Source organism: Trachemys scripta, chromosome 5 (genome assembly GCF_013100865.1).
Source record: "Trachemys scripta elegans isolate TJP31775 chromosome 5, CAS_Tse_1.0, whole genome shotgun sequence".
In the NCBI taxonomy this organism is placed as follows: Eukaryota; Metazoa; Chordata; order Testudines; family Emydidae; genus Trachemys; species Trachemys scripta.
The window spans coordinates 95,167,453-95,193,186 of record NC_048302.1 but is presented as its reverse complement, the minus strand read 5'-3'; the positions used below and the strand labels follow the sequence as shown (position 1 = coordinate 95,193,186).

Below are 25,734 nucleotides of genomic sequence, written 5' to 3'. Positions count from 1 at the left end.
CCTCTCTTCCTGGCAGAAGTTTTCCAGATTCTTAACTAGAGCTAAACAAACCCTGGTGGGTCTGGTAGGCTAGATACCAGCCCCTCCTTGCTTTTAGAGATCTTGCTCCTGCATCTTTTAGCTTCCTGGGACTACCTGGTGGAGCCACTGACCCTTCCCAAAGCCATCAGGGTCTTCAGGAAAGTAACAAAGTGACCTGATACTTCCATAGAACAGGAGGAGTACAAGACCTTTCCACTCCTGCTGCAGTTGGCTGTTTTACTAAGTTAAGGTTTCCCTAGCTTCTTTGCTAAGTCTTATGGCACTTCAATTTATCTGATAGCTATTAAAGAATCCAGGGTGGTTGTCCAGCCACATGAGAGAGCAAGTGAGGCATAGTGATGGGAGCACAAGTCACACGGAAGATAACAGGTACTGGTAAGTAGTGAGTAAAGGGTAGAGGGATTCTAGGGATGTATGAACTGCATCAATGTATGTATATAAACATTTGTAAATGTTCTACCCACTAGCAGTTAGCCCAGAAGAATCCTGGCTATGATCATGAACCCATGTGAAATTGGGTCACTTCAGTGTTCAGAGCCTTATATTCTCCTTCACGTGATGGTCCCTCTGTGTATTCCACACATAGGTATGCCTGTGCCTGAGTCAAGATTTTTAGTATGAGGACTCTGTTGATCCTCATATGTGCAGCTGTTTTCCTCGTGCTCTGAACTGAGGGTGCAAGGGGTGGTGCAGACTGGTGCCTCTCCAGTTCCTTTGTACCACCGCATGGCCTGAGTCAGAATCTTCTGTGTTCACAGCGTCTTCCTTCAACTGTTTCAGTCTGTAAATATATTATAAATAGTTTTCTACTTTTAGTCTTAAATACTAGTGGTACAACCAGCCACCAAAAGTTCCAGGCTGCAACTCCCCAGAACTACACCCTTGGACAAGGGTGCCAAACAGTTTGACCACCTAAGGGAAAACGGTCGTCTCCTCTGCCTCTCTCCAATTTAGAATTTCAAATGATCAGGCCCTTCTACATAAGTATGGCTTCTCTAATTATGCAAAGTTGTTGGATTTTGAGCACAGGCTCCCTCAGGAAGGCAGAGCTCAGTTTCTGTCCTTAATTGATGAAAGCAAATTAGTGGCCAAAACCTCTCTCTTGGCCGCAATAGATGCGGTGGACATTGTGTCCAGAGGGATGGTTACAGCCATTGTCATGAGGAGAGATTCCTGGTTACAATACTCAGATTTCCCTAGAGAGGTGCATGCTACCACTCAAGACCTGACCTTTGGTACAGTTAACCTGTTCAGTGAAAAGTCAGATGAATCTCTACTCTCTCAAGGAGAGGACAATGCTTCGCTCTCTAAGTATCTATACCCTTCCCCTAAAAAGAAGCATCACAAGCAGGGGTACAGAGCAAGATCACCTCTTCAATGATTTTACTATCAATGCTCCTAGGAGCCACCATGCAAAAGCCAGTGGGTATCTGATATCTGCTGCCACACCTTGCTAATCCACAGCCAAAGAACTTCTTTTGATGGGACCATTGAGACTTGCATTCCTTTATTGATGTTGCATAATCCTGCCCCTCAGTGTTTTGGAGGCTGCCTTACCCACGTTGCCCACAACTGGAGGGCTTTAACAACAGACAAATGGGTACGGGCAATTGCTCACTATGACTATTTGAGTTTCTGTCAACCCCTTCCCTCAAACACCTTTTCCGATTCCTTTTCAGGGACCAATCTCCTGAGTGAATTCTGCATCAAGAAGTGGACTCCCCTCTCCACCAGAGAGCCATAGAAAGAGTTCCACTGCAACATCAAGGGAAAGGATTCTACTCCCCATTCTTCTTAGCCCTCATAAAGAACGGGGATGGAAACCAATTCCTGACCTTTGCTGACTAAATATATGAATCCATAAATTAAAATTTCAGATGGTCACATTGGCATCAATAATTGTCTCTCTGGAAGAGGGCACATGGTTTGCCGCTCTTGACAGGAAATATATATACTTTCAAATAAACATTAACCCATCACACAGAAGGTTCCTCCTTGGTCAAGACTGTTACCAATTCAGAGTCCTTCCATTTGGGCTAGCTACAACACACAGGGTCTTTACAAAAGTCTTTTCAGCTGGGTAGCAGCTTGGATGAGAAGAATCAGGTTTACTGTCTTCCCACACCTCGACTGACTTCTGATGAGCAGATCATAAAAGGAAGTCCAGTTGGCAATCCAATTCCTGCTCCTTGTACTACCCAATCTGGGAATCTGTGTCAACCACTTTGACCCCTCCCCACCAGGTCCACACTCTTCATAGGAGCAACCTTAGACTCATTTACAGCAAGAGCCAATCTGCCTATCGAGAGATTCCACGCCATGGAAAATAAAACAAAAAAAAATCTAAATCACCTTTAGACCTCAGCCTTCGGTCAGAATCTGCCTTTCCCTCCTTGGCCTCATGCATGCAAGTGGTGCCATTTGCCAGGCTCCATATCTGTTGTTTGCAAACCTGGCTTCAATCTATTTACTCACCAGAAACAAGTCAACATCAAAGCCAATGTAACAATTCTGACCAAGATTCTAACCTCTATCGTCTGGTGGACAAAGCCGGGAGAAGTTCGAGTGGAGTGTCTTGCTTCATACCTGCACCCAAGGCAACTATCATTACTGATCCTTCCCTCTTAGGTGTGGAGCCCATATGGCCAATCATACTGCACAAGGCATATCTGGACCCTTCAGCAGTCCAGGATGCAGTAGGAGTGGTCTGTCGGGCCTGCAACACTTTCCTCCCACTCATCCGATCCCAGCATATCCAGAAAATGTTGGACAATATGACTTTCTGCTATAAAAACAAACAGGGGAGAACAAAATCCCTCCCTGTGTGTAGACAATCAACTTTCAGAATTGATATATCAGACATCAGGTAACCCTCTCAGCAGCATACTTCCCAAGTGTGCAGAACTCCTTAGCAGACAGTCTCGGCAGACATTTTTCTACAGATAATGAATGGGAGATTCATGATTCAGTCTTGAATAAGATATTCATCCAGTGGACAGTGCTGTCTTAGGATCTCTTTACCTCACAGGCAAACAAAGAACTTCCCCTTCACTATCCCAAAGAACCTGTAGTCAGGAGCTCAAAGGGAGATGGCCCTCTTCTCCTGCAGAGGGACCACCTCAGGCATGCCTTCCCACCATCCCATTAATACCACATGTCCCATGAAAAATAAGTCACAGCAGGGCTCAAGTCATCCTTATTTGCGCCCAACAGAATGAGAGTTCTGGTTTACTGATAAACTGAGATTTTCAGTCTGTCCTCCCACCAACATCTGACCACTTCTGGACTTGCTAATGCCACACTATGGCACCTTCAGGCACCTCAACCTGGGACTTCTGTTTTCAAGGCCTGGTATTGACAATCAGATGTGGAATGTATGTTTGTTCCAGGGCGGTTCAATACATTCTCAACCAAAGTAGGAAGGAATCTATCAGGAGATGCTATTCAGTTAAGTGGAAGCATTTCTCCTCTTGAGCATAATCCGCCAGTTATCTCCAGAGTCCACTGGTATCTCTGCTATTCTAGAATATCTACTAATCCTTAAGACATCGGGTCTCTCTATTAGTTCCTTAAGGATTCATTTAGCAACAATCTGTGTTTTTCATCCCCCTGTCAATGACCACAATATCGTGCTGGTCTTTACCACACCTCATGGCTTGGTTCAAATCATGACAAAAACAACTGCACAGGTACAGGCCAATGGACATGGATTACTAAAAATCTCTGGACACAGGTACATGGTGAGTATGCATACCCACGTGTGGAATACAGCTAGGGACCAAACATCTCCAAGAACTTCCAGTTACAGATAAGTAACCTCAATTTTTATCATCAGGTTCTGAAAGATTTTGCTTTCTCTTTGATCTGTTTTGTGTCTAGACCCATTTTATCTTGCCTATTTTTGCATTTTGTTTATAGAACCTGGTTGCAATTTTTCAGACATGAAATCCTTCCTCCCTTTGGTCACCATTCCTCAGAGTTAATAATCATATTAAGTCTTCCTATGTATGTCTTACAACAATATAATTAATTAAATATTCTCCAGCTCCTGTATCTACTTGGGCCCAGAGCTCATTAAGGTGTAATTTTCTAATTAACATCAAATGTGTTCAATTATGGGGACACTCAAATTGTTCTATATTTTAAAAACAGTTCAGTGGTTAATGTACATGTAGTGTATACGTTTGCCATATGTGTAGCATGATACTCTGGATTACAATATGAGAGGTATTGGATTTCTGTTCTTTTTTTGATCTGCTCACATGAATTTTACTCCTTTAACTTGTTTTTGCTGGGGTTACTAATAGTACAGACAACTGAAACTTACTAAAGTTAAAAGGTCTACTATTAAAAAATTAATGGAGATATCCCATCTCCTAGAACTGGAAGGGATCTTGAAAGGTCATCCAGTCCAGCTCCCTGCCTTTATTAGCAGGACCAAGTACTGATTTTGCCCCAGATCCCTAAATGGCCCCCTCAAGGATTGAACTCACAACCCTGGGTTTAGCAGGCCACTGTGGAAACCACTGAGCTATTCCTCCGCCCCTCCCATCAGTCCAAAATCATTTGAACAATCCGGACCTGCTGTAACCTGGTGGAGAGTTGTGAATAGTATTTTACAGTTTGTTTCCAACCATGGCTGGAAGTACCGCAGACAATGTGTACATTGATCTAGTCCAGCGAGTCTCAAACTGTGGGTTGAGACCCCAGAGTGGGTCGTGGCCCCATTTTAATGGGGTTGCCAGGGCTGACTTTGACTTGCTGGGGCCCAGGGCCCAAGCCTGAGGGCTTCAGCCCTGGGCAGCAGGGATAGGGTTGCCTGGGGCTGAAGCGCTTTGGCTTTGCCCCCTCTTCCCCCCCCCCCGCCTGGCCTGGGGCAGTGGGGCTTTAGCTTTGCCCCCCCCCCCTCTCCCCAGGGTGGGCAGGCTCAGGCTTGGTCCCACCTCCTGGGGTCCTATAGTAATTTTTGTTGTCAGAAGGGGGTCGCGCAGTGCCATCCTTAGGATTTATGGGGCCTTACACAGTATTATTAAACTGGTGCCCCTGTGCCCGACGGCAGCCCGGGCGGGGAGGGATGAGGCAGCAAAGGATACCGAGCCACCCACCTCACAGCGACGGCAAGTCACAGTTACCCGCAGAGACCTCTGTACCCTCTCCCTCATGCAGAATGTGCGGCGCCGGCGCATTCAGCTCTGTGAATACAGCCTGTGCCTAAGGAGGCTGTAGCACGCACTGGGTGTGCAGGAGCCGACCCGCTCTTACCTGCTGTCATGGGTGGTAGGTGAAGCTGCAGCTTGGGGAGGCTAGCTCCCCAGCTCACCTCTTCTGCCTGTGGCCCTGCCCATACTCCACTCCTGCTCTGCCCCCAGCTCTGCCCAGGCCCCGCACTCTCCCACTGTTTCCCTCCTCTCTTCCCTCCCCCACCCTGCTCACCCCCTTCCAGCCAAATCCCTGAACCTAAATGAAGCAAATGACATTTGAAGGGGGAAAAAAAACAAAACACTCTTCTGCAATTTCTTTCTAAAGAAATTGGAGCATGTTTTCCACCGCATGCCAGATGGTGAAGACTGGACATGCAGAAGGTACCTAATTAAAAACACTAAATTTGGGAATAAAAAATGTCAGTCACAGGTTTTTTGATATGCCCTGAAGTTTGTCAGAGATTTATTTGCATAAACTTTGTAGTAAGGGCGAGTCAGCTGTACTGCTGAATACAACATTAAATATTATGGAATACATGATGCAGCTCTTCTCTGTTTTACATTTTCTTAATCAGTATTTCTAAGCTGATTTTATATTGTAAATGTACTCTTAAGCCTTCATAAAGTAATCATTCCAGATTACTACATATTTAACTCACTGAAACAAAGACATTATTTCAAATTAATCAGTCACAGAGGTTTAGTGTGTTCATAATAATGTTCGTTGCTTTTAGAAAAAGGGAACACTAATTTACTTCTTGTGATCTCCATAACAATAGACATGTTTATGAAATTTCACCAACTTTGGAAAAGATTTTAGGCATAACAAAGGATTTTATATCTTACTAGGTATTGATTTTGCTGAGAGTTCTCTTAAAATTAGTTAATCAGATAGACTGAAGTAAAGAAAGGGAAGTCTTTGTCCAGCTATCTGGAAGGAAAGGGGTGTTGTCCCTTTAAGGGCTCTCTTCAGTGGGATGGGAGGGAGGTGAGGGGAGAAAGGACAGGAAGACTTTGGAAGCAAGTTTTTTTTTTTTCCCTATAGTAATTAAAATTAAAATGTGTATTTTAGGTAAATCCTTCAAAAGACCACCCTTATTTAAAAAAACAACTACATCTGAAGATCCAAGCATTTAAGGCTAAAGATGATTGTGCATCTAAAAATCTATGCAAGGATTTTTTAGAGATATGATTTTATAATCTTCACCAACTCACTAATGAAATATTTTTAAAGCAAATTTTAAACTAACGTCCTGTAGACTAACGTGTTCTGAGTAAATATTACAGTCATGCACAACTGTTTTTTGTCAGTAAATTCAGAAATTGACAGTATATACCCAGAGGTTGGCAAATTCCTGTTTAATGGCTTCATTACCACTTGAATGGCTCTTTATGCATCCGAAGAAGTGGGCTGTAGTCCACGAAAGCTTATGCTCTAATAAATTTGTTAGTCTCTAAGGTGCCACAAGTACTCCTGTTCTTCTTTTTGCGGATACAGACTAACACGGCTGTTACTCTGAAACTTAACAGTTTGTGTTGTGCTAATAGGTCCGGCAGGCTGAAGGCTTTTTCACATTTAAGTTACTAGATCCTCTCCCGAGCAAGACTCACCAGGCTGCAGCAGCCAGCTGTGGTGGGAGCCTGCAGGAAGGGTCAGAACAGGAATAGGAAGAGCTTGGAGGATGGACACTAAGGCCTTGGCTACATTGGCGCTGTACAGCACTGCAACTTGCTGCGCTCAGGGGTGTGAAAATGCACCCCACCGAGCGCAGCGAGTGCAGCGCTGTAAAGCGCCAGTGTAATCAGCGCCTGCAGCGCTGCACGCTCACTCGCAGCGCCGCAAGCTATTCCCCTCGGAGAGGTGGAGTACATACAGCTGTTAATCTCCAAGTGTAGCCAAGGCCTAAGAACCAGTGGTGCCCCAAATTTTCAGCTGCCCTAGGCAGCCGCGTAGGCTGCGTATGCCTAAGGACGGCCCTGGGGTCGTGGTGCAATGGAGTGTGAGAACTCCTGATCTATTCTATCCTATTGTCAGCAAATTGCTTGTTTCTTCAGAGTATCGTCCAGAGCTTCTAATGGAATCATTAACCATAAATGTCGTTTTAAAGATTTCATTTGGTGCACTAAAAAGATCTAAGCAGTGTTCCTTAAACTTCTACATTTTACCAACTAATGCAAATAATGAATGATTTAAAAAGAATGTGAATTAATTTTTATTTTTTAATCTGGTGTAAAATGTTTTAGGCACTCTAATACTACAGTGATGGGTATGATATAAGAACTTAGACAAATAGAAGGGGACTTAAATATGAAAAAGTAACTCCATCTCCTTCCCCCCCCCCCCCCCAAAAAAAAACCAGTCAACCAAAAAGAGGGGAGGGGAGAAAAAGAAAAAAAAAGAAAAAAACCAGTGTGGTTTTTGCCATAAAACTGAATTACATTCTGTGGCTTATGGTAATTATTAGTGGTATAAAAAGCTTTTCTTTCTTTCCAGCAGCATAGAAGAATGTACATTTCTAACTGCAATCAGTCTGTTTTAACCTTTAATCAATTTGCTGTGCAGAATGATATCCAAACTGTTCCTTGTTGATTCAAATATTGGTGGGGCCTTCAAGGGTGAGAGATTTTTCACTTACTTTCTTGTATTTTTACAAACCACGTTTTTTCCCCTTGCACCCATAAAATAAAGGCATATTTTTTTTGCCATAGAAGTCTTTATTTTAAACATAACTTGCTTTGTTTGCTTTTATGGTATTTTCCTACTGTTTTTGGCTGGAGTGGCCCTATAGGTTGGGAGAAAGCAGTGGGGCCGTATTGGAACTTTGTTCTTCAGTATGGTTTTAGGGGAGACTGACTAGGTTAGGCAGAGGTGAAAGTAAGTCGGTATGGTCCGGTATGGCATACCGGCTAGAGCCAGTACGCCGTACCGGACTGGACCGGCTTCCGCGGCGGCGCTTTAAAGGGCCCAAGGCTCTCCGCAGTGGCAGGAGCCCTGAGTCCTTTAAATCTCCGTCCGAGCCTGGCTGCTGGAGCTCCGGGGGGGATTTAAAGGGCCCTGGGCGCTTTAATTCACTCCTGAGCCCCAGGGCTCCCAGCCGACTCTGCAGCTGGTAGCTCCTGGGGCTCCCAGCCAGAGCCCCAAGGCCTTTAAATCTTGAAAGGCCACGCCTCTTCCGGTTGAGGTCACGCCCCCGCTCAGGACTCCGGCGTACCGGTAAGTCCTTTAAGTTACTTTCACCCCTGAGGTTAGGGGATGGGTAGTGGTAATCATTTGGCAGGCAACCCAGATGAAGGGACAGTGGGGAGTTGAAAGAGTGTGGGTGAAGGGGCCAGGCACAATGAGAGTTGATGGAGAGCAAAAAGGAGCAGCTGATGTCAGTCTGCTCTCGCCTCATAGGGGTGGAGTACTCCTTAAATGATCTGGCTCTTTATTCACATAGTAATAGGGGCTAGAACTTAAATCAGACTACTCCTGATATAGATGCTACTCACTGTGAGTCAAGGAATCAGAATCTCGCCCTTTCACAAATGCATGTTATTGCACATGTAAATTAGGGTTGCCCCTTCCCTGCTCTGCCTCTTCCCCCAAAGGCCCCACCCCTGCTCTTGCCTCTTCCCCCAAGGCCCCGCCTCTGTTGCTCGTTCCTCTCCCCCTCCTTCTCCCTATAGGGTTGCCACCTCTGAGGTACATTTGCCCACACATCCTAGGGGTAATAAGCACAATTGCCCACACATGGGATTTTCATTTATAGACACTCATTTGAAATTCTCCATTTACACACACACACACACACACACACACACACACACACACACACACACACAGGTTTGCTTCATTAGCACACCCATTCTGGGAAGCAGGGGAAGGGAGCTCCCTCTTTTGCACATACAGCTAGGATAAAAGGGAGGATTCCCCCTACATTTACACAAATGCCCAGATTGGGGATGAGTCCCTTTATTTGCACTAGTACCTGAGAGAAGAAGGTCCCACCTACTAGTGCACACACAGTGGGAGTTTTAAAGGAAGAGAAACAGATGCTCCCCCTTCTGCAGCACACTCACCTGAGAGAGAAGAGGGGAGCACCCCCCAATTTGTTGCACACCTATCTGGTTCCTGTGCCGCATCAAACGCCAGACTGAGAAACTTTCAGAATTTTCCCCAGTTTAGCAGTCGGGAGTGGGCAGGGCAGGGAAAGCTGCAGGCTGTGATTGGCTGGGTGCCGGGATGTGATTGGCTGGTCTCTGTCCCCATCTTCAAGAGGGTGGTGAGCATTTGCTGGGTAAGCATCTCTTAGTGGTTAAATTCAAATCAGCAGCGAGCGGTTTCCACAGATCAAAAAACCGGACATCAGAGCTTTTCAAATGGCACCCAAGCATAAGCCGAAACCCAGACTGTGGAAATCCTAATATAAATAGGTGTAGTTTCATGTCAGCATGTGTCTGAGAAATTGTCAAGAACACTTGGGGTAGGTGGGTTTTGGTGGCTATAGAGCTCTGTCACAGGGCTGATACACCACGTTACCCTTTGGAGGTAGGGGAGAGGTATGTTACAGCCCTGCGGCTGAGTCTGTAGGGCTGCACCCGGTCTTGAGGCTGCGTGGCCCTGGGGCCTTAGTCAGTAGCCTGGCTCTTGCTATCAGGGCACTGTGGTCTAGCGACCAGAGTCAGTAACCCGGCCCTTGCTACCAGCGCAGTACAACCTAGCGGCCAGAGTCAGTAGCCCAACGCTTGCAGTCAGGATGGTGCAGCCTAGCGGCCAGAGTCAGCAATACGGCCCTTGCTATCAGGGTGGTGTGGCCGAGTGGCCCGAGGCAATAGTGCTGGTGAGCTAGGCCAACACCATGTAGTGGGTGGTGGCCAGGATAGGGGGACTGGGGCCTGCCCTCTCCACGGGGTCCCAAACCAGGGCCCTGTCGGCGGCGGGGTTGCTCGCCACCTGCTCGGCAGGGAGCCTACTGAAATATGCCGAGCCTGTCTATGGTTCTACAACCGCTTCCCTGAGTCGCTTCCTACCCAGTTCTCTGTAGTTCGCCATCTCTGGGTCTTCACTGTCTCACCCCTTTCTGTGGCATCCTGAGCCTGTGTGTCAGGGCCCCTCTCTGGCTGGCTGGCCTCTGTGTCCTGGACTGCAGGTGATCCTCCCTCAGGAGTCACCTCCTTCCTTGCTGGCAGTCAGCCTACACTGAGCTGCTGCCTATTATATCCTGTCTCCAGCTGGAGCATGCCCAACAGAGCCGAGGGGGCGTGGGCTCCTCGGTCCAGAGAGAAGGGTTGTGATACACACCGTCACAAGGTCCCATTAATGTTCATCCTTGACTAAAGGACAGTTAAATGTAGAACAGATAAGTGGAATATCACTATTTACAGCATATAGTCAGTCTGGAATTCACTGCCCCAGGAAGCCAACGAGACAAATTGTACTGTGGTTGAATTTTAAAAAGGGGTGGATAAATTTATGAACAGTAATGACACTTGTTTCTGTTCAAGATCAGACAACAAAGTCAGTAGTTAAAACTTGTGTTTTCGGGAGTAAATTGATTGCCTGTGTGTGTATTGGGAAGGAATTTGTTGCTTCTGTGTTCTACATTGTACAACTGGATAACTTTAAAACACTGTTATGCAGCAAATTAAAATATTGGGCAAATTTCTAGTGTTTTTTCCAACATAAAGCGCATGACACATTTCATAGTACTATTTTACAGAAAGCTGGGGGCTACTTTTATGGAACTAGAAAAAGATGAAGAATCTCTAGTTATATGCGAATGTCTTGACTACTTTCACTTGGGCTTATTACTAATCACTTGGGCTTTTTAAACCATAATTAGATGTTCAGTTTTGCACTTTATTTCCAGCATTGTATGGACTGAATGAAGCTGCCTATATTCTGAATACATGAAATGTCAACTTTCTTCCCCCGCTCCCCCCCAGTTTTTAGACCAATGCAGCCTGTTTCTATTGAACATTTCTATTGAAGTCCATTAATTTCTGGGGAATACTTTGTATAGTTGAATGAGACATCAGGTAGAGTTAATGACATTAAATATAAAGAGGAATGCTACATTTGAGCCTGTGTAGAATTTACTTAAAAATATAGCATGTGTGTGCCTGCATGGTGGGGATTGGACAGGGAGAGAAGAGTAACTGTCTATAGTAATTGGGTAGAGAAATATGAACAAATAGTAATTGGATTAGACTGAAAAATCTCCCGATGGTTTCCTTCATAAATGGCGACTCTCGGCCTGACTGGTGGCTGAATACGTTTCAGGTACTTGATATTTTGGCAGCCAGCCTAATCCTTTAGAGAGTCCATTTAAAAACAGCCAGTCTGCTTTGGAGGAAAGTTCCCTTTGGCATGCTTCTGAGTAAATGAGAGCTGGGAAGAAAGTGCCTGGTTGTCCTGGAGACACTGTTTGCTTCCGTAAGAGAAATGATCTAAATATGAGTGATCTTCGTCACGATGCTTCACCAACATTTCTCCATACCTCTATTCTTCCAGGTTATAAACTGTTCTGGCCTAACCCAATTGTTTGTTTTCCTCTCCTGGAACCCTTCCCTTCTCCCTCCCATCTCCCCCCTAACCTTAATTTTAATCTACAATTATGCTAGTGCAAACTATTTTGAAGATCTTTTAAATATAGTCTGACATTTTGGGATATCCATTAAGACCTCCATGACTTGCTTTCTATTCCTGGTAAGAACCTGCAATATAGGTTATCGTTCATAATTTATGCACCATGAGGGGATTAAATGAATGCTGCTCCGTTGCGAGTGTCTCACTGTTTCCCTGAGGCAACATTTAATTTACTAACCTGCAAAACTAGTAGACTAGATAGAAGGATCTATTAAACTAGAGTCTTCAGGGAGTGAAGAATCCTTGAGGAAAAATTTGTATGTTGACCGTTGCAGCTACCGCAACATAAAATATTGGTTTATGGGTTTGCTGCTGTGCAGGTCTGGAAGAGAAATCAGTGACTTGAATATAAATGTATATTTTGGAAGAAGAGGTACTGTCTTTTTTTTTTTTTTTTTTTTTGTAAACTGTTAAATAAAATCAGACGTTCTGTTACTTGTGGAATTCTGTGTGGATGGAAGAAAAATATGAATTGTTTTAAAATGTTTAATCGGTATACATGTGCTTTTCTATCATGTCTAGTATGTATTGGAAATAATCCTGTTGTCAGATTTTTCCCTTAAATCGAGCAGATGTCAGTTTGTACATGTAAACATAAGAGAGGATTAAACTGAAAGCATATTAAGGGCATGTGTACACTACAAACTTCTGATGACATAGCTTGCATCGGCATGCATCCTTGGGTCCTTGCGTTGGCACTGCATGTACTCCCCAGGAGTGCTTGTTTTGATGCACAGTGCACTACACAATGGGTAAGTATCCCAGTGTGCATCTCATCACCATCCAGTACGTGAAGTTCTGACAATGCAAGGTGGGGCAGAAGCAAATCACGCAGGATGACTGGGATTAGGGAGTCAAGTTCCCATCATGCAGTTTTTTCCACCCCCATTATGCTATCTCTAGCCCATAATTTTTGAGCCTATTTTGAAAATCCTGTGAATCTGTGTGGGACTTGTTGCTGTCTGCCATCTCTGACAGACACATGGAGCCTGTACTACTCTCATGGACATTGCAAACACCAGATGCACAATCCTTCAGTATTTGCAGAGCCACAAGAATCACCACAGAGAACATGACAATTTCCCAGCTGGCAGATTGCTGTAGGACATCCCAAGAACCAATTCAAGGTTATTGGTGGAGTTCACAGAGCAGTTGCAGATGGTGGAGTGCTGCTTTTGGGCCTGCAGAATGATCCCCGACTGATGGGATCGCATAAGGCAGGCTTGAGATGATGAGTGGTGGCTACAGAACTTTTGGACGTACAAGGCGTGGATCTGCGTTCTGAGCTTGGGCCAGCCTTCCAGCACAGGGACACCAAAATGAGAGTTGTCTTGACAGTGGAGAAGCGAGTGGTGATTGCAGTGAAAACTTGCAACGCTGGATTCCGACTGGTCAGTGGGACGTCATTTTGGAGTTGGAAAAGCCACTGTGGGGGCCATTGTCATGCAAGTATGTATGGCTGCTAATTTAGGGTTACCATATTTCAGCAAGCAAAAAAGAGGATGGGCGGAGCCCCACCCCTGTCCTGCCCTGGCTCCGCCCCTGCCCCACCCACTTCCCGCCCCCCTCAGAACTCCCAACCCTCCCCCCCCGCTCCTTGTCCCCTGACTGCCCCCTCCTGGGACCCCTGCCCCTAACTGCCCCCCCCAAGACTTCACCCCCTACCTAAGCCTCCCTGCCTCTTGTCCCCTAACTGCCCCCTCCTAAGACCCCCCCCCCAAACTGCCCCCCAGGACCCTACCCCCTACCTGTACCCTGACTGCCCAAAACCTTATCCACACACCTCCCAGAAAGCCCCCCCCCGANCCCCCCCCAAACTGCCCCCCAGGACCCTACCCCCTACCTGTACCCTGACTGCCCAAAACCTTATCCACACACCTCCCAGAAAGCCCCCCCCGATCTCCCGACCCCCCCCTCCCCGTCTCTTGACTGCCCCCTCCAGAACCTCCCTGCCCCTTCTCCAACCCCCTGGCTCCCTTGTCGTTGGCCTTTGGTTCGCCTAAGGGCTCTCTGGGAGCTTGCTCAGGAACTGTCTGAGCCGTTCTCCGGTATGCTGGGCAGCAGCGGGGGAGGAGCTCCAGACTGCCGGAGGCGAATGCAGGGAGGGAGGGAGTGAGCTATGCTGCAGGGGGAGGAGGGACTCTCTCTCGCTGTCGGAGCCACATGTAAGTGGCACCATCCGGCTGCCCTGTTAGCCGCGCGTGCTCTGCATGGGGGGGGGAGGGGGAAGTCCGGACATTAACAAATTCCCCCCGGACGCTATTTTTAGTTCAAAAATCTGAACATGTCCGGGGGAATCCGGACGAATGGTAACGCTATGCTAATTGTTTCCTGCTTTGCAGGACTGTGACTCTCAGCAATGTGCAGGACATAATGGATAGATTTGCAGCAATAGGATTTGCTCCACCGCTCCATTGGGATGAATGGCACGTGTATCTCTATTTTGGCACCAGCCCACCTCGCCAGAGAGTACATCAATAGAAATGGCTATTTTGCTATGTTTATGCAAGCGCTGGTGGATCATTGGGAATGCTTCACTGACATCTGTGTTGGCCGGTCAGCGAAGGTGCATTACGCTCGCATCTATAAGAACACAGGACTGTTCAGAAAGCTACAAGAAGAGACTGACTTTGCAGACCAGTAGATTACCATTGGTGATGTTGCAATGCCAATAGTGATGCTGTGGGGTTCAGCCTAGCCCTTACTGCCCTGCCTCATGAAGCTGTACACTGGCCACCTCAACAGCAGCAAGGAAAGATTCAGCTACCAGATGAGCAGTTGCAGAATGACAATTGAATGTGCTTTTGGTGGATTGAAGTGGCGCTGGTGTTGTTCACTCAAAGATTGTATTTCAGTAAGAAAAATATCCCAACAGTTATAGCTGTCTGCTGTGTCCTGCATAATATCTGTGAAGCAAAGGGTGGGAAACGTTGCTGCTGGGGTGGAGCGCGGAGATGGAGCGGCTGTCTGCTGAGTTGAGCAGTCAGGCCCAAGAGCTATCAGAAAAGCTCAACATGGAGCTACACGGCTCAGGGAGGCTTTGAAAGAACACTTCAGCAGTGAGCCACATAATGCATTGTGGTTTCCTATGCTCATCTTGGGACAGCAGTTTGGGAGTCTGTTAGGAATGCTTGGTGTACATTTATGAATATAACACTGAGAATGCACCTATTAATTTTGTGGTGTACTGTGCATTTATGATTATTACAGTGTTTGTCACTGACCCTAAGAGTTGTCACAGTGCACAATAACAAGAAAGTGGGTGCTTTCAGTATCGCCAGGCATTCTGCAGCATGTGTTGGGAGCTAACTTTCCAAATAATACAGTTTTACTGAGTATCAAAAACACTTATTAAAAAACTTCTGTACAAGTTAAAAGCAAATAAATTAAAGCCTTAATTAAGCCATGTTCCAAAAATTTAAGAAGGGGAAGGAACATTCATGTCCATTTTAGCTACACATATATTAGCCATGGCTCTCACAGGTCAGTGTGTGTGAACCTGGGGGTGTCCTTATTGTGCCCTGGTGCAGAGTGATGGGGTAGGAATGCAGCCCCTGATGCCATATGGAATGATGAGGTGGATGTAGGGAAGTGCTGCAGTGGTGTTTTCCATGGACTGCAAATAGAGGGTGAGTCCATGTTTCTTCTATCTTTAGGTCCCCAAGAGTCTGCAGCATCTGTGTTTGCTGCTGGAGAACCCCCTTATGTCTTGGTGCATCTTCCTGCTGGGACCCCATGGCCTTTCTCCTGTCTGCTCTTTTCTTCTCCATACAATCTGCAGTATTCATCCTCCAGGCCCTCTTTTCACAATTTGATGCAGCACTGGCTTTCAGGATCTCACTGATCATGTCATCCTGAGTCCTTTTCTTTCTCCTCCTTAACTGATTCTGTTGTTCTGCGGGTGTGAGGGGGGAACCGTCAAGGCTGCAATGGCTTGGGGTGGGGCTGGGGATGAGGGGTTTGGAGGGCAGGAGGGGTCACCAGGGCAGGGGGTTGGGGTGTGGGGAGAGACTCGGGTACAGGCTCTGGGCGGCACTTACCTCAAGCAGCTCCCGGAAGCAGCGGCATGTCCTTTCTCCGCCTCCTATGTGAGTTGCAGCCTGGCGGCTCTGCACACTGCCCCATCAGCAGGCACTGCCTCTGCAGCTCCAATTGGCTGTGGTTCCTTGCTAATGGGAGCTGCAGGGGCTGCACTTGGGACGGGGGCAGCGTGCAGAGCAGAGATCCCTGGCTGCCCCTAGCAGCATAGGAGCCAGAGGGGACTGTGCTGCTGCTTCCGGGAGCTGCGTGGAGCGGCCCCCGACCCTGGTCCTCGGCTAGAGCACCAGAGCGGGGCAAGCTCCAGACCCCACTCCTCAATGGAAGCTCAAAGCCAAATTAAAACGGCTGGTGGGCTGCATCTAGCCCATGGGCCGTAGTTTGCCCACCCGTGTGCTAGCCTGTTTACTGCAATGGTGCCTGTCAAAGTCATTGTGGAATGGTGTGGGAAAGTGTCCTACCACGGAGGAAGAAATAAGGCTGCCATCCCTAGAAACCTTGGGGAGAGCACTGCAGAGTATCTCTATGAAAATTTTATTGAGTTCTCTCAGAAGGATCCAAGGGACATCCCTGTGTACATAAACAAACTGCTCCCAATGGAGCCCCCGCCCCACCTAACTCTACAAGGGAAATGAAAAGCACATAACTCATATGCAGATGCCTGCCGCAGTTCCTTGGCTTTCATGCGGCACTGCTGCTGGTCCCTGTTTGAACCCCTTCTCCTGCATCCCACACACAATCTGCTCATAGATGTGTGTTTCTATGGTTGGTCCGTAGCTGTGCTCACATAACCTGGTCTCTCCTCAAGTCCAGGAGATCCAGTATCTCCAGTCTACTACAGGCTAGAGCACATCTGGAGCATGTCACCAGTATGGTCAGCAGGACAATTGCATAATAATGGCAAGCTGCTAGGCATGTTCACCAAGCTGGACAGTCAGGAAAAGAATTTCAAAAATTAATGGGGCTTTATAGGGGGTGGGCGGCTTCTGGTGTCTGTGATCCCTGAGCAGCAGAATTCTTGTGAGCAGCGGGGTCAGTATCGGGCATTGTGGGACAGCTGCTGGAGGACTGTTAGGGTCATCCTAGATAAAGGACCTAACCTTGTAGTGTAGACCAGGCCACAGTAAATATGCAAACCTGCAAGTAAAACATGTCAGAATCTTTGCTTTTATTTATTTCCACCTGCAGTCACAGTAGGCCATCAAATGGTGGATTCTGGAATGGAGATTCAGTTAATTTAGAGCAGTGGTTCCCAAAGTGGTGTCCCTGGACTCTTGGTGATCTGCCATGGGTTATGCAGTCATCTGTCCCTTGAATGAGAGCCAGAATGCGCTGGAATGGTTTTCTGGCACTTTGCTGTATGGAGGACAAAATTGCATCCTCCACACAATGTGACCTCTTGTGCATTTTGCATGTGAGGTAATGCTAGCGGGGACATTCTGGTAGTACAGAAATTAAAGCAGTCTGGGACAACACTTGGTAAGATGCCAAAGGGGTCCTTGGGAGGCGTGGGGGAGGGAGGGGGAGTTTGGGAACCATTGGCTTAGAGTGCTTAGACTTATTGGAAAATAAGATATATCCCTTCCATCCTACAAACTAAGGTTATCATTTAGGATTTTAAAAATATTAACTGAGCGCTCTAACTTTGCCTTTTCCCCACACAAGGTATATAAAGACCTTGAAAATGAAATAAATTTTCTCATCTGATGTTTTCTCTGTGGTGGATTGGTTAAATTCTTTACCTCATGGTATTAGGCTTTTGTCTCGTAAAATATTGGAGTTTATTATAAGACATTCTGTGATCATAGTTTGGCAATTTTTGGACATTTAAAATCTTTGGATATACTCTAACCATGAGGCACATCAACACCTCTTTGTGGTGAGCCTGCAGTTTAACTTTGAGAACTTTGGGCTGATTGTCCTCTTCAGAGAGGGAGAATGGAGGTTATTCTCCCTCCCTATGGAATGCGTGAAGGATCTCAAAGGACATAGGAGGAGAACAAAAATAGAAAAAGGAGGAGCTTCTGTGAGGCCTTCCACCTGGAATCTAGAGTAGGTCCCTGGCTTAGTGTCTGTACTTACTGGGTAGGTAGCGGAGGGAAGAAAAGGGGAGGTAGTTCCCAGGCCATCCTGATCCCTTGACAACCTGGCTTCCCTAGGAGCTGAATTGGGAGTGTCGCCGGCACCCATCTCCGGCTCCCTCTGAAGGTGTGTGTGTTTTAGGGAGTGCATGGGATTTGCATGCAAGATAATGCTGATAGTCAGTGTTACTTTTTTTATGTAGTCCATTTCTGAGGGATAATGTGAAAGGATTGACTACTCTTGGCTCCAGGCCTGCTGCTTTGCCCCTGGCCTCTGCTTCCTACTCACTTCCTCCTAGATCCACGGAGCTACAAATGTTATTATGTCCTGTTTGAGTTTCATGGAGAAGAACTGTGAAGTTGTTTTCACACATCTCCCCTAAGTTTGGTGAATGGGTAACTGCAATATTGTAGACACTGAGCATTAAAAAAATCATGAATTGGGCCCCCCAAATCATGAGAATGTTTGTTTGTTTTAAAAATAGTTGGGGTTATTTTATTTGCCTTTTAGTTTTTGAGGGGGAAGATCACCACCCCAAGTGTGTGAGAGTACTTCAGGGTCATAATTCAACCTCAAATGCACATGCAGAAAGTTTGGGGCCTCCTTGTTGGCTGCTTGGAGCGGCACACACCGTTCCCTTTCCTTACACCTACAATAAAGAAGCTGCAATTTTATCCTCTCCATCCCACTCCTTTATAAGCACCCTGACTTTTCCTCCCCCACTCAGTCCTCCACTGTGCTGTGTCTGGTCCTCCGAATGTGGAGTGTGGTGATCTGATTTGGATCAAAGCTTATCAAGGGCTTATAGACACTGACCTGATCTAGAGTTATAAATTTTGGATATTTTATTTAATACTCTGTTAATGATTTTATAGGTGATTCTTCCCTTTCAATGATGTAATTTAGTTACTTACATGCTGGGCAAAAGGCTTTTTATTCATATTTTGTAACTAATTTTTAAATATTTCTTTCTCATGACAGGTTGCTGAATGCAATAAAGCCTGGACTGGTAAAAAAGATCAATAGACTGTCGACCCCTATTGCAGGGTTGGTGAGTATCTTAAACTGAGATAAATCTTTCAATAGTCCTCTTGACATCCCAATTTTATGATAGTGAGTCTTTTAATCCTGTAATATATTCTAAAGTAGTATGAACTCTTTTATCCTGTTAAACCCAGACAGTCCCAGTGCAGGAATTCCAATCTTAACTACTTCTATGGTGGCAGGAGAACTCAAATCCTATTAGTATCTCTCTTCTAGGCAGGTGCTAAATGTGGTGATTCCGAAGTATATATTTTGGAGTTCTGGTGCCAGTTATAGAAAGATTTGATGCACCAAGACTGTTTAAACATTCAAGAATGAAAATACAATTGTCCTGGATGCCTCATTTAATGCATAACTAACTTTGTAATATAATTCTGGCTAAAAAACTAACCTGGCATCTAGTGGGGAAGTGAAGGCAACTGTAAAAAATTATAACAAATGGAAGAAAAGGGAAGTTGATCAGAAGTTAGGAATTGTCAAAAATTGATAAAGGAACCCAAGGGGAAATATATGACCAACAAAGTTAAGGACAATAAGGAGGAGTTTGTTAAATATATTAGGAACAAAAATAATTCTGGCAATCGTATTGGTCCATTACTAGATGGAAATGGTGGAAAAAAGCAGAAGAGTTAAATAAACATTTCTGTTCTGCATTTGTGGAAAAAGGGGTGATATAGTTTGATCATATGGTGATGGTGACATTCTTTCCATCCCACTAGCATCTCTGGAGGATGTTAAACAGAAGCTACTAAAGTTAGACATTTTTAAATCAGCAGGTTCAGATAACTTGCATCCAAGAATTTTAAAAGACTGACTGAGGAGATTGCTGGACCACTAATGTTGATTTTTCAATAAGTTTTGGAGCACCATGGAAGTTCCAGAAGACTGGAAGAAATCCAATGTTGTGTCCCTTTTTAAAAGGGGTAAATGGGATGACCTGGGTGATTATAAGTCTGGCAACCTGATATTGATCCCAGGCAAAATAATGGAGTGGCTAATATGGGACTCCGTTAATAAAGAATTAAAGGAGGGTAATGTAATAATTGCAAATCAACACTGGTTTATGGAAAACAGATCCTGTCAAACTAACTTGATATTTTAAAAAAATGAGATTACAAGTTTGGTTGATAAAGATAATAGTGTTGATGTAATATACTTAGACCTTTGTAAGGCATTTGACTTGATACAGCACAACATTTTGATTTAAAAAAAATTAGAATGATATAAAATTAACATGCCACACATTACATTGTTTAAAAACTGGCTAACTGATGGTCTCAAAATGTAATTGTAAATGCAGAATTGTCACAAAGCGGGTCTGTTTCCAGTGGGGTCCCACAGGGGTTGGTTTTTGGCTCTGCACTATTTTACATTTTTATCAATCACTTGGAAGAAAACATAAAATCATTACTAATAAAGCTTGCAGGTGACAGAAAAACTGGGGGAGTGGTAAATTACAAAATTGACAGGTCACTGATTAAGAGCAATCACATTGCTTGATGAACTGGGCACAAGCAAGCGAACAAAATGTGTTTTAATATGGCTAAATGTATGCAGCTTGGAATAAAAAATGCTTCTGCTGCATGCAATACAGCATCCAGTTCAGGTGCCCACAATTCAAGAAGGATGTTGATAAATTGGAGAGGGTTCAGAGAAGAGCCACGAGAATGATCAAAAGATTAGAAAACATTCCTTATAATGGTAGACTCAATGAGATCAATCTGATTAGTTTACCAAAGAGAAGGTTAAGGAGTGGCAGGATTACTGTTTTTAAGTACCTACATGGGGAATAAGTATTTAATAATAGGCTCTTCAGCCTAATGAAGAAAGATATAACACTATTCAGTCCCTCAAAGTTGAAGCTAGATAAATCCATACTGGAATTTAGGTGTTCATTTTTAACAGTGAGGGTGATTTAACCATTGGAACAAATTTACCAAGGGTCGTGATAGATTCTTCATCACTGACAATTCTTAAATCAGGATTGGATGTTCTTCTAAAAGATATGCTGTAGGATTTATTTTGGGGAAGTTCTGTGACCTGTGCTCTACAGGAGTTCAGCATAGATGATCACAATGGTACCTTAGAATCTATTAACTTTTCTTTCAAAAGAAGAAGATGGCTTTTTGGGGAGTGGGGAAGTCAATGTTTCTAATTTGCTGTTCCCACAAAACACTACAAACTGCAGATTACATTCACAGCAGAATGATTGTAAACTGACTTTAAAGGTAAAGTAAAAATTATCTATGGGTGCAAAACCTTTAGGCTTATGATATGCCCATATAAGTTATGGTGCCTGTTCTGTCATTAATTGTTATGTAGATTTAGGACTGTAAATCCCAGCAATAATGGAGATTATTTATATCCATTATATACTAAACCCCTTTTGATGATTGAAGCAATGTTTCCCTGCATAATTTTCATGTTAAAACATTGCTAACCTATGTAGAAACAAAAATGTGACTTAACATTTGTGCGTGTGTGCGTGTGTGCGTGCATGCGTGCATGCGTGCGTGCACATTCATTACAGGGTGATTTATTTACCTGGTCTAGGGTGACCAGATGTCCTGTTTTTATAGGACCGTCCCGATTTTTGGGTATTTTTCTTATATAGGCTTCTATTACCCCTCACCCCCATCCCGATTTTTCACGTTTGCTGTCTGGTCACCCTAACCTGGTCTTAAATTAAAGAAAAAAGGAGGACGTTGGCTGCCTATAAGATGTCCAATTGACTAAGTTTGTACTATTGGTGAATACCATAACTTTGCCTTGGAGACCTGCTCCTTGGGCCAATTATTGACTTGCATAGATGTTCACACACCATCCACAGTTCTAGGATTTCACCATGGTGCCTGAGGTCAGCATAACTCTCCTGTGAGGGTCCCTAGTATGTCACTCACTCACCTCTGAAATTCATCTTGTTTTATCCCTCCTCAGTTTGTTATAAGCACATTTTTAACTTCAAAGGTACTTGTAGAAATACCAGGTTTCAGAGTAGCAGCCGTATTAGTCTGTATCCGCAGAAAGAACAGGAGTACTTGTATTTGTTAGTCTCTAAGGTGCTACAAGTACTCCTGTTCTTTTTGTAGAAATACCATTCTTGGGTCTTTACTAAGAGGTTTTAAGAGGTTGGATATTGTATTACATTGGATTTTTTTTCAATATTTGCTTGTACGATGCCCCAGGTAACTTGGTGGTAGTGGGAGAAATCATGTAAATAGTATTGTTTTGTTGTTCGCTGAACTCCTGCTGCCTGAAATTGTTAAATTTCATCTGGTTTTAGGCTCTTATTCATGCAGGGAGTTACTTTACACTTGTTTGAAAGTAATGCTTCTATTTCTATGCATCTATTTGCCTTTTGTTGTTGGTTTTTTTAAATATGTCTACAGTAAAATACTAGTCTAGGGAAAAAAGACTCTCCCGTCCGTCCCCCCTCCCCCCCCCCCCCCCAAAAAACCCCCCAAAAGAAAAAAAACCAAACAGTTCATCTGTCTACGGTGATATGGATTAGTTTTTTAAAACAGAAACCTCATAAATGTCCCCTTGCCTTTTGACTTGTAACCCAATCCTGCTCCAACTGTCCTTTGTAAGCACTATGGCATACCAATGTGATGAGTAAATTATAAATGCTGTGCACAGACCCAAAACACCCATTGGTTTGGAAAGAGGATCAGGCCTTTAGTCTGTCAGTACTTTAAAAATATTATTTTTAATGAGTAGACACCATAAGTATGTTTATAAAATGTAGAGGATAACTTTTTCTTTCTTTATCCCCACTCTACTATGTCACATGCCTGGAGAAATCTGGAATACTAACACTGTAGTCCAGAAACAGCTGTACTGTTTAGCTAGCTGACTGATGCACCTGAGGGACATTCCTTCCTTTATCATAAGATCTTGTTTATTATATAAGCTACAGTTGGCTTGACATAGTATATAGTCACTAGGGTGAATGAACTGGAAAGAAGTATGTATGACTCACCCCAGTGCGCGCACACTAGGGTGGAAATGGTTTCTAGAAAGTCAATATTTTTTCCACTCTCAGTGAAACATATTTTATTTTGAACTCCAGAGACTGGTTCCACCTAAAACTGTAACTCTGGTTTACAAGAACTTTGTGAAAAATAGGGTAAGTTTTACAACATTTTAACATGTGTCCAGTTACAGTATTCTGCACATGATTGCACACTTCCAGAGCATCAGTGCTCAAACACTTCAGTTGCTGTTCAAGTCTGATAAATCTAGATTTTCTGTTCTTTCTGTTGCACACACTTAATAGCTGACATAATGAGTAATTGGTACAGCCCTGGAGGAAAACATCCAATTTTTGATGCTTTTTCAGAGTTGGAGATAAAGCTTCAATATAGCTGCCATGCTGAATACTTGGGAGTATTTATTTCTTGCTTAGCTTCTATATCCAAGAGCAAATGGTCAAATTCATTTCATGAGCGTACAGTACATAATTGAACTAAGCTGGTTGTTGAGCTAAGTCTCAAGGTACTCCTAGCATTTTTTGGTGTGAGTCTGCTAAGGACAGAAAGCAAAGAGGACACTATGTCCAAAAGAACTTGTTGGTATTAGACTTTCAGCCCATCTTGGTAAGAGGTACTAAGCACATCCTGACTGGTTCCGTGGACTCCTCGTGGCCGCAGCTGTTGCCAATATACTTCTATTTAGCATTTTAATGGCTTCTCAGAAGATAAGAATTCGTAGCGGAAAATATTATGCGTGGGTAATCTATTTTATCTACTGACTGAGCTGTCTTGGCTTTAGGGACTAATAAAAGATACTCTGAAACGTCAGCTGTTATCATTGGCTTCCACACATGGCTTAATAAGGAGCGATTCATGATTAGTTCACAAATACTGTGCACACTAGGAGAACATCCGTGCTGATAAGTATTATTTTGTATTCTGGCAGCAGCTAAGGATTCAGGGATCAGGGCCTCGTTATACTAGGCACTGCATAAACAAGTAATCCAAAGACAAAAGAATCCCTGCCCAGTCAGAGAGCTCACAGTATAGGATTTTGACAATCACCATGGGTAAATATGCTCAAAATACAGCTGTCAAGCATGATTTTAATTTGCTTCCAAATTCAGGATGGCTGCTGCTTCTGTTAACAGCAGCCCGTAAATTGTGCTTTGCTAGAACCAAATGGAACTTGGACATTAAAATGTTGGCCTGCTTCTAAGCTTTGGACCTACAATGTTTGAGTACATACTAAATTTGATTAAGCATATGCAGGAATGAGAATGTATTTTATTTGTTAATATGAAAATATAGCTTTGCTTACAAAAAAATCAAATGTACAAAATACCCCAATAATATGTTATGTCATTAATAGTGGTGGAGTGTTTAATTTAAAAGATCTTTCTTCTGGAAACATGGATCTTCAAGCCAGGCATTGATATTCGACTTTCAGTTGTTAACATTGTCAACCTTCCTGAAACTCCATCTTTGTGTTTAACTATAGACATCTGGAAAGGTATTTTGTTTGCTTCACTAAATAGAAGCCCAGGTAACATTATGAAACTTTTATAATGAAAAGAGCAGTGGTTTAGAGTAGATTTAGTGATTTCATTAAACCCACAATTTTTCACTGAGTTCACGCTGCTGTTAATTTAATCAATTTGGTGTAATATATGTAAGTGGTCACCATTTATAAAAGTTGATTTGTATAGATAGTTATTTCATACCCACTGCGTAGTGCCACGTATATTTCTTACCTCATTATTTTCATAAATGTAGATTATTTCAGACGCCACTGTGGATAAATGCTGATTTTTTCAATGGTAACCACTCTATATTACTTCTGGAAAAAGTTTTTCACTTCCAGATTTTTCGCCTTGTCCCTGAATAATGTCACTTTGTGAGAAAATGAAAAAGTTTATGCCTTATCTTTAGTTTGACAGGGCTTAGCAGAGTTTATAGCCTTACTTCAGGTCCTTGCACTATCCCCACAGGAATTTACTTCAGAGTCTGTGTGAAAAAGTCAAATATAATAGTAGGAAATAGCCAAGACAAAGTTGAGGGGCTGAACTTCTGCTCATATCTTGGCTCATGGTTCAGAACTAACGAAGAAACGTCTGTATACTGCAGTATTTGTTTTTCAGTGTATGTATTGTCCACAGCTCTGCAATATTTGTGAAGTTTAGCAATAGGAAAACATCTCCCCAAAAGCTGCCTGAGTGCATAGTTAATACACTGAAAGGAGGAGAATGATAACATACTGTGTTAAAAAGACCGGTTCCCCTTAAAACAGGCTTTTTAGTAAATTATTTTCTTAGGAAGTTTGACTTGGCAAAGTAATCTTCAGGAACATGCTAGAAATCTTGTTAAGAGTCATAGCTGCCTGTCTGCTGATATCTGGGATTTGCTCTAAACACTGAACTGTTGCATCAATTACTGTATATTTTTGGATTTCAATGTTACCTCATAGATATTTCAGAACTATGTTTGCTTTTAAGGACTTGTGAATTAAGTCCAATAGATTAAATAAATCTTTTATTTCCAGGTAGATGACATTCACAGGATAAATATGGTGCGCTATTATCTTTCATAAGGTACATAATAAGGAATTAAATTTTATGTGAGGTCAATTCATAGAACTTTAATGCTGTACGTTGTTATGGTGAACAATCAGGGCATTTAGGGAAAGGGGAAAGATGAAGTCATATGAAACAATTTTATTTGT

The 25,734-nt window shown here is 43.8% G+C and overlaps 1 protein-coding gene across 15 annotated transcripts in view; it reads left to right on the top strand.

Annotated features, from left to right (window-relative positions):
• LIMCH1 (LIM and calponin homology domains 1) overlaps positions 1-25,734 on the top strand; it is a 311,947-nt gene that overhangs the window by 109,230 nt on the left and 176,983 nt on the right. For all 15 annotated transcript variants that reach the window (XM_034771939.1, XM_034771942.1, XM_034771938.1 and 12 more), the window contains one exon: positions 18,976-19,045. In XM_034771939.1, coding sequence (XP_034627830.1) covers positions 18,976-19,045 — 70 coding nt within the window. The remainder of the gene's footprint in view (positions 1-18,975; positions 19,046-25,734) is intronic.